This window comes from Dichotomopilus funicola (assembly GCF_033296635.1).
Source record: "Dichotomopilus funicola strain CBS 141.50 unplaced genomic scaffold C8A04scaffold_37, whole genome shotgun sequence".
Taxonomy (NCBI): Eukaryota; Fungi; Ascomycota; class Sordariomycetes; order Sordariales; family Chaetomiaceae; genus Dichotomopilus; species Dichotomopilus funicola.
The window spans coordinates 309,737-323,877 of NW_026944058.1; the positions used below are offsets into that span (position 1 = coordinate 309,737).

The 14,141-nt window shown below is 58.8% G+C and overlaps 6 protein-coding genes across 6 annotated transcripts; 3 read left to right on the top strand and 3 right to left on the bottom strand.

The window, feature by feature from the left end:
* Positions 1-364: 364 nt before the first annotated feature.
* Positions 365-1,339, top strand: C8A04DRAFT_29330 (28 kDa heat and acid-stable phosphoprotein; the record flags this gene model as incomplete). The annotated part of the gene is made up of 3 exons (XM_062780974.1): positions 365-434; positions 512-1,119; positions 1,226-1,339. The coding sequence occupies 3 exons, from the start codon at positions 365-367 to the stop codon at positions 1,337-1,339; spliced, it is 792 nt and encodes a 263-aa protein (XP_062636472.1).
* A 181-nt stretch (positions 1,340-1,520) lies between these two features.
* Positions 1,521-2,609, bottom strand: C8A04DRAFT_29331 (uncharacterized protein; the record flags this gene model as incomplete). Its single annotated transcript, XM_062780975.1, has 1 exon — positions 1,521-2,609. One exon carries the CDS (start codon positions 2,607-2,609, stop codon positions 1,521-1,523), a length of 1,089 nt encoding a protein of 362 aa, XP_062636473.1.
* A 553-nt stretch (positions 2,610-3,162) lies between these two features.
* On the top strand, positions 3,163-7,935 carry C8A04DRAFT_37817 (uncharacterized protein; the record flags this gene model as incomplete). Its single annotated transcript, XM_062784016.1, has 6 exons — positions 3,163-3,189; positions 3,264-3,781; positions 4,886-5,831; positions 5,862-7,144; positions 7,235-7,713; positions 7,784-7,935. 6 exons carry the CDS (start codon positions 3,163-3,165, stop codon positions 7,933-7,935), a joined length of 3,405 nt encoding a protein of 1,134 aa, XP_062636474.1.
* Positions 7,936-8,296: 361 nt separating this feature from the next.
* Positions 8,297-9,679, bottom strand: C8A04DRAFT_29333 (uncharacterized protein; the record flags this gene model as incomplete). Its single annotated transcript, XM_062780976.1, has 1 exon — positions 8,297-9,679. The coding sequence occupies one exon, from the start codon at positions 9,677-9,679 to the stop codon at positions 8,297-8,299; it is 1,383 nt and encodes a 460-aa protein (XP_062636475.1).
* A 542-nt stretch (positions 9,680-10,221) lies between these two features.
* Positions 10,222-12,362, top strand: C8A04DRAFT_12719 (VHS domain-containing protein; the record flags this gene model as incomplete). The annotated part of the gene is made up of 4 exons (XM_062777434.1): positions 10,222-10,770; positions 10,825-11,515; positions 11,567-12,063; positions 12,156-12,362. The coding sequence occupies 4 exons, from the start codon at positions 10,222-10,224 to the stop codon at positions 12,360-12,362; spliced, it is 1,944 nt and encodes a 647-aa protein (XP_062636476.1).
* An 839-nt stretch (positions 12,363-13,201) lies between these two features.
* Positions 13,202-14,100, bottom strand: C8A04DRAFT_29335 (uncharacterized protein; the record flags this gene model as incomplete). The annotated part of the gene is made up of 2 exons (XM_062780977.1): positions 13,202-13,331; positions 13,628-14,100. Coding segments are annotated over 2 exons (603 nt in total), but the record flags the coding sequence as incomplete, so codon positions are not given.
* Between the last annotated feature and the right edge of the window lie 41 nt (positions 14,101-14,141).

The following is a 14,141-nucleotide window of genomic DNA, read 5'->3' on the forward strand; positions in this document are numbered from 1 at the left end:
GTCAACTGCCCCACATTGGTGGGATGGCGGGGTCGAGGCTAGGAGACGAGCAAGGGTCTGCACCAGCACCAAACCTAAGTTTTTGCGCATAAGGTTCTGATGCTCTCGTTTTGCTGCTCGATTAGGTATTATCGAATGCGGAACAGAACACTATAAATACTTAGGCCCGGCCTCGCCCTAGCTTTTTCGAATCTTGAGTCCACATCTCGTGAGCTTTTGGTAGTCTCGTTGCCCCCACCCTCGACCACGATAACTTCTAGTCTACCTATCTACCTACCTACCCCGCGCTAGCCCCTCGGGTGTACTACAACCACTCAACATCCTACCGTTTTAACACTTTTGTACCCAACCTCCAACCGTCAATATGGCAGGCGGTGGTCCAGGTGCAAACTCTCGCGGACGTGGAGGCAAGTTCAAGAAGTACACGCGTGGAGGTAAGCCAAGAAACCCACACACACTCTCTCTCTCAGACCCGACACACAGACAGAAAACTTACACAAACCCCCACCAGGCGGCAAGCACTTCTCGCGTGACCTCCGCCCCCTCGATGCCGACGGCAACGAAATCAGCATGTGGAGCCAAGATGCCCGCAAAAAGGGCGGCTCCGACGACGATGACGACGACGACGACAGCGACGAGGAGGAAGACTCCGAGGAGGAAGACTCCGACGACAACGCTGCAGGCGCATCCCAGTCTGCCGCCGCGGCCGAACTGAGCCGCGAAGAGCGCAAAAAAGAAAAGAAAGCCCGCAAGGAAGCCGCCATCGCGCGCGCCAAGAAGCCCGTCGAGGTCGGCGACCTCCCACCAAGCGATTCGGAGGAGGATGACGACGACGAGGATGACGATGACATGCCGGCGAACCCGAACCATTCGCGCAAGGCACGCAACCAGACCAAGGCGCCGGCTCCTGGGGCGGATGATGTGGATGCCGTGGCGGAGGGTGTGAAGAAGTTGAATGTGGCGCCGAGTCGGAAGGAGCGCGAGGCGTTGGAGGCGGCGGCCGCGAAGGAACGGTACCGCAAGTTGCATGAGGCTGGGAAGACGGATGAGGCTAGGGCGGACTTGGCGAGGCTGAAGTTGATTCGGGAGAAGCGGGAGCAGGAGGCTGCGAGGAAACAGGTATGTTGTTCCGTTGTGTTTCTTTTTTCTGTTTTGTGGATAACCCCCCATCACACCCTCTCTACCACCTCCCGACCTAGGAACAAGGAAGCTAACAGTTTGGCAGGCCGAGAAAGAGGAGAAGGAGGCCCAGGATAAGGAGAAGCGGGCTGAGATTGAGGCCCGTGAGGCCAAGAGGCGTGAGGCAGCGCTTGGTCCCAAGAAGTCCAAGAAGAAATGAGCGCCGGGTTTTTTGTGAGTAGGGTAGCTTGTCAATACGAGGCTTTCCTTGCTTTCATGTTTTGGCTACTTCGTGATTAATGACGCGTCTTGCGCTATGCACCTCCGTCCTTTTTATACGCCTTCATATCCATACAAACAACATAAATAGATACCAAAAAGTACACACTCGAAACGTCCATCTAGGCAGCAGGCATGCCAGCTAGCCCCTCAGTGCCGACCGTCTCCTTCCAGAGCCCGTCAAAGTCCACACCATTGGCCTGGAACAAATCCCGGATCTTCTGCGCGGCCATGACCTGTCGCTCCTTGGTAAAGCCACCAGGCTGGGTGGTCTCAAACTGAATCATCTCGACCCAGCGGAAGAACAAGTCCTCCTTGCCCAGCGAAGCCAGCGCCTCCCGGAACAAAATAACCTGTCTCCGGCGCTCGTCCTGCTCCGCAGTCTCAGCCTGGCCCAAGTCCACCGTAACCCAGCCAAACTTGCCGTGATGCAGCAACACCACCAACTTCAGCGCGTCCAGCGTCACCTCCTTCTTATCCACCAACCGCGTAGCATCCACCATCCCGCGCCAGTCCAGATCCCACTGCCCATCCATCGTCAAATACCCCGTCTTCTGCTGCATAAACATCGGCGAAGTCGCAGCCCTCACCCGGCCCAAAACCGCATCCCTCCCCTCCCGCGCCTCAGCACTATCCACATCAAACAAATCCACCCCTTCCTCCCTCAACACCGCATCCCAGCTCTCCCTGCTCCTCCGCACATACACCTCCTTCTCCCTGAACCCCACCGCCCACCGCCACGCAATCGGACTACCCCGACCCGTAGTCCCCACAAAAAACTCATACGGCCACGGCCACACAAACACGCCCAACACAAAATCCAACAAGAACGTCGCCGCCCGCCGCACAATCGCCTGCGCCAGCGCGCCCCACGACAGCGCGGCCACGTTCAGCGTCGTCTCGTTGGTGTGGCCCAGCGCGCCGGACACGAAGAGCGCGACGTAGTAGGGCGCGATGTACCAGATGCGGAGGAAGAAGAGGGCGATCACCGCGAGGTTGAGGGCGACGGGGACGAGAAAGAGCTTGCGCTTGAAGGCGGCGGCGCGTGGGTCGGTGTGGGCGATGTAGACGTGGCCGGGGGGGAGAGTGGTGTATAGGGGCTCGAGGGAGGTTGGGGCGGGTTTGAAGGGGTGCGGGGGGCCGGTTGGGGCGGTGGGTTTGGGTTTGTTTTTGGCGGTGGGGGTGAGACGGGATTTGGGGTTGGGTGGCATGGTGGTCGTTGTTGACTATGGTGATGTATGTAGTGGTGGTGTGATGGAAGTTTGAGAAAAGGGGTGAGTGAGACCGGGTAAAGTTTTTTGAACCGCTCTTGAAGGTTCGGGCAACAATTGATTATGAACAGAATATGCGTGGATGAGAATTGATTTTACTCCCAAGCCTGAATGATGAAATTATGTGGTTGGGGAAAAAAGTTGGTTGAGAATCCCCAAGGAACGAAAGAAGTGAATGAGTTGGCAGTTTAAGGAGAAACTGCAGAACGCGACGGAATTCCTTCGCGTTGGTTACTTCTTGTCCTCATTGAACCCTAACCCTGCATCCTCCTTATCATTTGATTACAGTGTGTCACTGTACAGATTACTGTGTCAAGCCTGCTCTTGGGACGGAATTGTGGGGGTTATACCCCTGTCGATGCCGGAATCGCCCAAGAATTGGAGAAGCTTTGGCCGAATTTTTGGCGTCAAACGTCAAGCGTTGAAAGGACTGCGGGCAAAGAGTCACTCCCGTCCTCAGCACCGGCCGAGCAATGTCCCGCCTGATCCAACGATGATGCGAAACGGGTTATGGCAGCAGGTGCGTCTGGCCGCCTCATACCCCTCGAAACCGTACAACAACTCACAACTCCTCGCTAACAAATCCCCGCGCAGAAGCAGAAGCGACCGACGGCATGTCTGCTTTGCCGCTTTACCTACAGCTACGGACCCTTCACTCGTCCCGCACGCAGGGCGCCGTTCAACGGGAGAGCTTTCTCGACCAACGAACTACCCAGCTGGGCGACCCAATCGATACCGGAGGCCCCGACGACGACCCCGAACAATAGCGGCCTGCTTCCTCATGAACTAGCTGCCCGAGAGAAGGCCCTAAGCCGCAACCAACCACCACCCCCGCCCCCGCCTCGACCCCGGGCCCCGCCAAATACACGCTCGGGGCCGGCGAGAGTTGGCCCGGGGAACGATGGCTTGCTTCCGCATGAGCGGGCCGCTAGGGAGAAAGCACTGGCTCGGTCACAGCCCGTACGCCCAGGGGCTATGCCCATGAATGATGGCTTACCCCCGCGGCCTGCACAAAGGCCATTAGCGGCGAGGCCATTGCCGTTCACCCCGCCGGTTCCTCCCGGACGCCGAGATCCTTTGGGGAATATGCGGGGCCCGAATCGGCCAGGCCCGTCACCTGCGAACGGCGGAGCACCAGCACCAGCACAAGCACGAGCTGTCCCTCCGAGACCTCCGATGCCCCCTTCGGCGAATACTCTCCGGGCATCAACACCGCTCACCCCCCGAGCCCCTGCTCCAGCTCCGTCTCCTGCGTCGACTCGGCCTGTCCCTGCTACGGCTCTCGGATCGGCTGCGTCTGTGTTTGGTAGGGTTCCTGGCCTGAACACACCGACGACTTCCCAGCCCAAGGTGGAACCCAGCGCTCCGGAACGGCCCCCAGCACAGAGACCGTCGGTACTGGGTGGAGCGTCTGCAGCGCCCGCAGCGCCGGCGTGGGCATCATCCCCGGCATGGGCGACCGCATCGCCGCCTGTACAACAAGTTGCCCCAACACCTGTTCCACCATCCCAGATGGCCTCAAAGCAGGTGGAGGCTACTACGCCTGAGACACCCACTACTCCTGCAGATACACCTGAGGCGCGTACCACGTCTGCAGAATCACCCTCAACCCCTTCTACACTCTCTGCTGAGCCGACCGCACCGGAAGTGTCTACTCAGCCTGCTGAGCCAAGTGTGTCTACTGTCTCTGCAACACCTGACACATCTGCCGTACCTGCGGCCGTTGAGAGTGTCGAGAAAACTCAACCCCTGGCGACGGAGCCACAGACTTCTGAAAGCCCACCAGCGCAGTCACAAACACCGGCAAGCGGGCCGTCAGGAATACCTGCCTGGGCATCAGCCCCTGCGTGGGCTTCCACACCCCCACCAGTACAGCAAGCTCCTCCGACACCACCCCCGCCATCTCAAGCAGCTGTCGCGCAGCCCACACCTACCTGGGCGACCTCGTCCCCGCAGGTACAACAGGCTCCGCCAACGCCTCTCCCACCATCCATGGCAGCTCCTAAGCCCACGGCGCCTGTGACACCAGCGACAACACCAGATGCTAAGGCGGGTGGTGTTGAAGGGGCTGTTTCACTTCCTGGTCTAGACGCTCAGGAAGTCCAGGCCGCCACGAAACCACTAGCGGAAGCCCCCAAGAAAGCGGGCTGGGCATCGGCACTGCCCGCATGGGCTAGCGCAGCCCCTCAGTCAACGCCGTCAACATCCGGCGGAAGTCCTCCTACGACTCAACCGCAACCCGGGGGCTGGGCGTCAGCCGCGCCGTCATGGGCTGCCGCAGCCCCTGGAGCGACCCCATCGGCAGCCGGGGGCCCCGCCGGGGCACAACCGGATGTCCCGAAACCGCAGCAGCAGCAAGCAGACCCTCTATCATTCCTTCTTCCGCATGAGCGCGCAGCCAGGGAGCGGGCTCTTGCGAGACATGGGCCGGCCGAACCAGCTAACCCACCACCAACTGCCGCCAACCCGTGGGGCGATACTGGCGGTGTTGACCAGGAATTCGCAGCGCTACAAAGCCGTCGCACTACCCGAGTGGGTGCGAGCCCTGGCGTACGTAGTGACGGGGCGCAGAAGAGGCCCCCAGGCGACTTGAGTGACCTTGTCCGGTCCATCCGGGAGACTGGAAAGAGTTTATTTGTTGACCCACAGCAACAAACGTCGTCGTCGGATTCGGCGAGCGCGGGTGGCGGTGACTGGAAGAACTTGGCTCGTCGGGACCGCACTCCCCCGCCCAGCTTCACTCCCCCGGCGTTCGACTCAACCCCACCTCCACCGCCAGTACGCCGTACCCCTCCGGCCCCGACACCAGGTGTTGATTGGGCGGCTCGGGAGGAGGCATGGGATGCGATGCTGGAAGCAGATGGAAAGAATCGCCGAGAGACTCTTGCCAAGGCAGAGGACGGCAGCTGGGACTGGGCTGACGACCACACGGCCAAGGCGAAGGAGGAGAAGGCCGCTCGCGCTGTCCGGGAAGCCGAAGAACAGGGGGCAGTGCCTGGGGCCGTCTCGGGCGATGCGGCCGCGGCGCAAGCTGCCGAGAGTGACCGGCGCAAACGAGGCGCTCGCGGGGGTCGGGAGGAGCCCGTGGCAGCGCAAAAGAAGACGAAGAAAACTAAGAACCGACGTCGGCAGTCGGATTACGAGAACGACGACGATTTCGATGTGGAACTGTACGAGCTGAAGCAACAGAAGAAAGCCGAGAAGGCACAACGGGAGCGGGAACGCCAGCTGGCGCTAGAGGACGCCGGGCCGACCCCGATCCTGCTGCCCGAGTTCATCAGCGTGGCCAACCTGGCGATCGCGCTGGGTCTCAAGATCGACGTGTTTGTGTCGCAGCTCGAGGAGCTCGGGTTCGAGGATGTCGGCAAGGACAACATCCTGACGGGCGAGACGGCTGCGTTGGTCGCACAGGAGTACGGCTTCGAGCCCAAGGTCGACATGGGCGAGGACGAGGACCTCCGGCCCGCCCCCGTGCCCGAAGACCCGACCTCGTTGCCGCTCCGCCCACCTGTCGTGACCATCATGGGCCACGTCGACCACGGCAAGACCACGCTGCTGGACTATCTCCGCAAGTCATCCATCGTGTCGCAGGAACACGGCGGCATCACACAACACATCGGTGCTTTCTCGGTCCAGCTGTCGTCCGGCCAGCAGATCACCTTCCTGGACACCCCGGGCCACGCAGCGTTCTTGTCGATGCGCCAACGCGGCGCCAACGTCACGGACATGGTGATTCTCGTCGTGGCCGCCGACGACAGCGTGATGCCACAGACCCTCGAAGCGCTCAAGCACGCGCGGGCAGCCCGCGTGCCCTTCATCGTAGCCATCAACAAGATCGACCGGCCCGAGGCCAACATTAACCACGTCAAATCCGACCTGGCCAAACACGGCGTCGAGCTCGAGGACTTCGGCGGCGACGTGCAGGTTGTCTGCGTCAGCGGCAAAACAGGCCAGGGCATGGAAGACCTCGAAGAAAACATCCTACTCCTCGCCGAAATGCTCGACATCCGCGCCGACCCGGGCGGCATGGCCGAAGGCTGGGTGCTCGAGTCCACCATCAAACCCATCGGCCGCGTCGCCACCGTGCTAGTCAAACGCGGAACCCTCCGCCCCGGCGATTACGTCGTCGCGGGTCGCGTACAAGCCAAGATCCGCTCCCTCCGCAACGAAGCCGGCGTGGAGATCGACGAAGCCGGTCCCGGCATGCCCGTCGAAGTCCTCGGCTGGAAAGAACCCCCCGAGGCAGGCGACATGGTTCTCCAAGCCCCCGACGAAGGCCGCGCCAAAGCGGCCGTGCGGTACCGGCAGGAACTCAAAGAACGCGGCGACGTGATCGGGCAGATGGAACAAATCGAAAAAGACCGCCGGGAGCGCGAACGCGAGCGGGAGCTCGAAAAGGAAGCGTTGAAATCCATCGCCGAAGCCGCTAACCTGCGACCCAACCGTCGCGGCGGGTATCGCATGTCCCCCGAGATGTTGCGCAACGCAGCAGCCACCGCCGCCGAAGAAGCCGCGGCCGAGGCGGCCGCCGGCGACGACGGCGACGGCAACGGCACGGCGCGCAGCAAGATCCAACAGGTCCCCTTCATCGTCAAGGGCGACGTGCACGGGTCTGTCGAAGCAGTCTCCATCGCGCTGATGGAGCAAGGCAACAACGAGATCCGCGCCAAGGTGCTCGTTTCCGCGCCCGGGCATATTACAGAATCAGACGTGGAATTAGCCGCTACCACGGGAAGTGCCATCATCAACTTCAACAATCCCGTGCCGCCGCAGATTAAGCGGCTGGCGCAGGATGCTAAAGTCAAAATCCTCGAGCATAATGTGATTTACCATTTGATTGAGGAGGTGCGGGAGCAGCTGGCGGAGGCGCTGCCGATGGTGGTGGTGAAGAAGGTGGTGGCCGATGCGGTGGTGCTGCAGGTGTTTCCGATTAATATTAAGGGGAGGAAATATAAGAATATTGCGGGGTGTCGGATTGAAAATGGGATTGTGAAGAGGGGGACTAAGGCGAGGGTTATTCGCGGGAAGGAGAATGTTTATGAGGGTATGTTTTTTTCTTCACTCTCCCCTTCTACCCCCTAGTAGAGAGAGAAGTAACTGACTGACGACAACAGGCACGATCGAAACACTCAAGAACGTCAAAAAGGACGTGGACGAGATGAAAAAGGGCAGCGAGTGTGGTCTGTCGTTCTCCGACTGGGACGAGTTGCAGGAGGGGGATATCGTGCAGTGCTACGAGGAGGTGAACGAGAAGCGGAAGTTGTAGTTGTATGATTTTGTGTAAGTAGGTATACATGCAATGTTGTCGTGCATTTCGACAAGACATACATAAAATGGCGGGGGGTTATATACGGTACATACGGGATGGTATCAGCATTTGCATGTACATCTAGGGAAAGGATGGGCATGGGAATGGAAGAGAACGGATAGACGAGACAACGATGGACGGGCGGTACTTAGTGTCGTTTGTTAGACGGCGTAGATGGGGGGATGGCCCGTATATGTATGTAACGATATCCGTGTATAATACTGCCGTGTCTAAGTATTTCCTTTCCTTCCATCCTTTTGATCCTATCCTTTTAATCTCCCACCTCCATACTCCCTAGCAATACCAATACTAGACGTAATCACCACCTGGTCGGCGCAGCAGCCCCACCCGACGAAAACGTCCTCGACGTCGTCGTGATCCGTGCCCGTTCCTTTTCTAATCGTTTCAGGCCCATCCTGTCCGTCACAGGCGTGGCATTGATTATATCATCGAACTCATCATCGTTGTTCTCCTCCCCATCATCGGCCTCGCTGTCTTGGTCACTGCCGTCTTCGGACCGGTTGTTGTCCGAGTCTGGCTCGGCGTCGGAATCGGGTTTGTACCGTGGCTGGGGGCGGGGGATGGTTTCGAGGGGTTTTTTGGTTTTGGTAGTGGTAGTAGTGTCGTTTTTGGAGTTGGGGTCGTAAGTATTGGGGTTGTTGGTGGTGGCTTGGGGGTTAGAGAAGGGTTTGGAGGCGAGGATCTTGCGGCGGATGGCTTCCATTTCGGCGGAGTCGTCTTCTTCCTCTTCGTCTTCGTCGTCTGAAGGGGGGAGGGTGAAGCGGTCTTTTTGTTGTGGCGGAGGTGGCTTACGGCCGAGGTAGATTCCGTCTACGCTTTTGTTGTCATCGTCGCTTGCCGCGTCCTTATCATCTTCATCCCCCTCACCCTCATCCCCCTCATCATCCTCATCATCCTCATCCTCATCAACCACCACCCTCCGATTCATATTCCCCCCCGCCCACAAATCCCCCCCGTCCCCCCCCTCCTCCCGACTCTCAGCATACTCCCTCTCCAACTTCTCCATCCACTCCCTCTCCGCCCTCTTCACCCCCTCCTCATCCTCACACCCCGCATACCTCCTCAACAACTCCCCATTAATCTCCAAAAACGCCCTCCCATACGCAAACGGCTTCAACACCTCCCCCGCCCAATCCAAATGCCCACAAATCGCAAACGCCGCCGCCAGCGCCTCCACACAATTCAACCGCCACGGCTTGCCGTAATTCACCGTATTCGCCGCTACCAAATAAGGCAATAACCTCTCGCATTTCCCGCCGACTTTGTTCCATTGGACTTCTGCCGTGCGCGCCCAAGAGCATTCGACGACGGCCGCGCCGTGGAGGTTGAGGAGGGGCGCGTCGGCGGGGGAGAGCGTGGTTTTGCCGTTGGGGGTGATGATTACGCCGGCGTGGCGCTGGCCCAGGTGCAGGTCGCGCATTAGGCCCAGGCGGAGGAGACGCTTGCCGGAACAGCGCTTGGGGTCGCAGTGGCCGAGGTCCCAGCAGGCGGCTTTGAAGGCGGGGCGGCCGGGGGTGGATTTTGTCGTTTCGGTGTTGTTGTCGTCGTCGGTGGTTTTACTCGCATTATTGGTGTTGTTGTCGCGGGCGTTTTCGGCTTCGATTTGGCGGGCGCTGCGGGGGCCGCCGCGGGGTCGGTGTTTGCCCCGGGAGGAGAAGTTGTCTTTTTTGTGGCGGACCATTGTGGTTTGACGGAGTGTGATGATGTAGGGAGATGTTGGTGGTGTAACCTAGAAATGGGAAGATAATGGCACAGATATTAGTGTTACGATGTAGAGACCGTCGTATGCAAGGCCCGTATGTGACGATGATTTCAACTTTTTGGTGGGGTTGATAGACCCCACCTGCCCGCCAATGTGGGGCTAAGGCAGCCAGTGGGGGCACGGCTGATCGGCACCCCCCCAAGCCCCCTAATCCAGGCCTGTAGTGTATTCGAGAAACGGGGCTGGGATTGTCTTTCCGAGCTCCGGTTTGCGTAAGGTATTGCGTTGCGTCAACACCAAGGCAGGTATCCGCATCTCTCGGTCACGGTTTCTTTGGCCTTTGCCAGCTCTGCGAAGCTTGGAGTCCTAGGCTACCATTTATTGAGGTTCTCCGACCGAATTGTTTTGTTTTCCCCGTTGCGGCACTTAAACATCCCGCGCCTGAAGCTATCGCGATCGACCGCGAAAAGCACCACCACAACGACAACAACCCCAAGCTCGACCTCACCACACACCGGACCATGGAAGCCGCATCGGCGCGGTACGCCGCAAGAGACCGGTGGGGGGAAATGGGCGCGATGCCAGCCCCCTCGCAACTACACCGATTCATCCAAGCAGCCTGCAGCCCCGAGAACTACGAGCCAAACCTAGCGCTCAACCTCGAGATCTCCGACCTGATCAACGCCAAAAAGGGTTCCGCCCCGCGCGAGGCCGCCGTCGCCATCGTCAACTATGTCAACCACCGCAACCCGAACGTGTCGCTGCTTGCGCTCAACCTGCTCGATATCTGCGTCAAGAACTGCGGATACCCGTTTCACCTCCAGATCAGCACTAAGGAGTTTCTCAATGAGCTGGTGCGGCGGTTTCCGGAGCGCCCGCCTATCCGTCCGTCGCGCGTGCAGCTGAAGGTGCTGGAGGCGATTGAGGAGTGGCGGGGTACGATTTGTGAGACGAGTCGGTACCGCGAGGATTTGGGGTTTATTCGTGATATGCACCGGTTGTTGAGCTACAAGGGGTATACGTTTCCGGAGGTTAGGCGGGAGGATGCGGCGGTTTTGAATCCGAGCGATGTATGTTTCCCCCTCTTAAATGCTGGTGAGCTGTTAGACTAACTGCTATTGCAGAACCTCAAATCCGCCGAAGAAATGGAAGAGGAGGAACGTGAGGCGCAATCGGCGAAACTACAAGAGCTCATCCGGCGGGGCACGCCCGAGGACCTTCGCGAAGCCAACAAGCTGATGAAGGTCATGGCCGGCTACGACACGCGGTCCAAGGTGGACTACCGGGCCAAGGCGGCCGAGGACGTCGGCAAGATCCAGCAAAAGGCGCGGCTGCTCGAGGAGCGGCTCGAGGCGTTCCAGCCGGGCGACAAGATGGTGGACGGCGACGTGTTTTCGGAGCTGGCGGCGGCCTTGTCGAGCGCCCAGCCCAAGATCCAAAAGATGTGCGAGGAGGAGTCGGACGACCACGAGGCGGTCGCCAAACTGCTCGAGATCAACGATAGCATACACCGCACTGTCGAGCGGTACAAGCTACTGAAGAAAGGGGATATTGAGGGCGCGAAGCAAATAGCCAAGGGGGGACCGACTCCTGCTCCGAAAGCTGCTTCTGGCGCTTCTGGCGCTGCTGCTGCTGGGAAAAATGCGGCCACCGAATTCTCTCTCATCGACTTTGACGACGCGAATGGGAATGGCGCCGACGGCGGCCAGGGGTCCAAGACGGCTGGCGTGGAGGACGACCTGCTGGGGTTGTCAATAGCCGACACCAGCTTTGGCCAGGCCGGGGGAATTGCCCTGGGCTTTGGGGCTAACACAAGTAGGTCTTTCCCCCGTATAATCTCAAACCAGGAAATAGCTAACAACCCAGACATCCCCGGCCCCGCCCTCCTCTCCTCCGTCACCCAAGACAACAGCGCCAAAGGCCAGCTCCCAGCATCCACCTCCCCGGCCCCCTTCTCCGCCTTCGCCTCCGGCCCGTCCGCCCCCGGCTCCAAGTCCGCCACACCCCAACCCCCCCAACGATCCCCCTTCTCCCCGCCGAGTACTCGAACCCCCGTCTCCTCTGACCCCTTCGCCGGGCTCGCCTCTCTATCACCCACACCACCCACCCCCGCTCAACCACCAGCGCCAACAGTATCCAACGACGACGACGAATGGAGCTTTTCTTCCGCCCTGCCCCCAGAGGCTGCCGCCCCGCAGGCGCCCCGCGAACACAAGGCTGTTGTCAGCAACACTACCCTCAAGCTGGACATGGTCGCCAACCGGACGGTTAATACGGATCCGGCGATTAGTTTGTTGTTTGCTTTTTCGAATAACTCGGCCCAGCCCGTGTCGGAATTGCATTTCCAGCTAGCCGTGACCAAGGTATCTACCTCCTTCCTCTCTAATTCCCTATGAACATCCAATTCCCTAGAAATGAATCCCCCCAAAAGAAAAAAAAAATGCTAATAAACCAGGGCTACGAACTAACACTCCAGCCTCAAACCGGCCGGGCGCTCGCGCCGAAACAGAGCCGGGGCGTGACACAGGCGATTAAAGTGTCGCATGCCGGGGATAAAGGGAAAAAGGTGGAGGGGATCAAGTTGAGGTGGCGGGTCGCGTATAAGGTTGGGGGGGAGCTGAAGCAGGAGATGGGGGAGATTCCGGAGTTTACGGTGGGGTAGTTGACGTTTTAGGGGGCGGTTGATAGGGTGGTTAAGGGGCGGTTGATAGGGTGGTTAAGGGGCGGATTGAAGGGGTGTTTAGGGGGTGTTTATATGAGATGGGGAGAGTAGGATGGAGAGTATTTGATATCCGAGGTATGTGCAAATGAATGGATGTTGAGGGTGATTTACCTGATGATTGTGTGTGTGCTCGGGTGAATTCCCCTGCTTGGGTGTAGATGCTTATTAGGGGAACATGAGGATGATGCCTTTTATTTTGATACCTGACCATGCTAAGGTGGGTTTGTTGTAAACAATATCGCCATGCTATCGACTCCTTGTTTCCAATGCTGACAGCCAATCCTGCTGGCATGTCTGGCTCATGAATGCTATGAGTAATGCGAACGCACACATAATTGAAACAAGAAGCGAAATGACAAGAAAAAGAAGTAACCAGAAGAAAAGCCAACAATAATACCATCCGGACCACTATTATCCATCAGTCCACTAACAAACTCCAAGTATACGCCCCCCATTCCTATCCAAATCAAATCGAGATCCAATCCCAATTCCAAAGCCCAACTATCCACCCCTATCCATCCCCCTCATTACCAAGTTCCACTCAACTGAGTATCCAAATTCACTACCCAGCATCACTGCCCCGTCGAAGCCTCTTCCACAACCTCCCCGCCGTCCCTCTCACAACACTCTCTCCCACACTCTCACTCTTACTCCCTCTCCGGTGCCGGTTCGGACTCCCGTTTCTGCTGTTACTCTTACTTCCATTTCGACTCTTACTCCCACTGCGGCTCTTACTCCCGCTGCGACTCGGATTCAGACTACCGTTTTTACTTCCGTTCCTACTTTGGCTCTGATCCAGGCTGCGGCTCTGACTTCCGCTTCTTCTTCCCCAGCTTCCGCCCCAGAGGCCACTGCGTTTCTTGGTTGCTGTCGCTGTCGCTGTCGCTGTCGCTGTCGCTGTCGCTGTCGCTGTGGGGGTTGTGTCAGTAGCTGGGTCTGGGTCGGTATCGTTACCCTCGTGATGGTGGTGGTGGCTTAGGTGGAACGGGTTATGAAAGTGGTGGTGGTGGTGTTTCTGACCGTTATCAGGTTGGGGTATCGAGGGGGGTACGGATGCCGGAGCTGTCTGAGAAGAGGACGGACGACGGGATGTAGGGTGGTCAGACGAGGGACGGCCGGAGGAAGGGCGGCGAGACGAGACAAGGGGATCGGGCGCATGGGCAGCCTGGTGGGTAGCTAGATGAGAAACTGTATGTCCAGCAGACGCCCGGCGAGAAGAAGCAGAAGCAGGCCCAGATCCAGATCCAGCAGGAGATGAACCCGAAGAAGAAGAGAATACAGAAGTTGACGACGCCACGGGGCCTTTCCCGTTGCCCGTGAGAAATCTTTTGCCGTTGGCAGGGACGTTGATTCCCCGGGGAACAGCCAAAAGAAGATCCCCACTAGCCGTGTTTTGGCCTGGCTCGGAGCGCGAGCGCGCCATGTCTTCTCCTCCAGCTCCTGTTGTTCCGGCTGGTCGTTGATTTTGTACCCTCTGCGGCGGCTGCTGGGGAATCATTGCCGGTCTTGCTGTAGCTAATGACCCCGGGGGTCCTGCATCGTCAAGTTCTTCGACAACGGCACCAGTAGGTGGAAGGTTGGGTGTCAGACTGCGGAGATTGTCAACCATCTGGATAGGGATGGGCCAGGAAGTTGAGAAACGCCGGGGTTCTTGTTGATGTTGCTGCTGCTGCTGCTGCTGATGCAGGTATTGGTATTGAGGTCGAGGTTGAGGTAGGT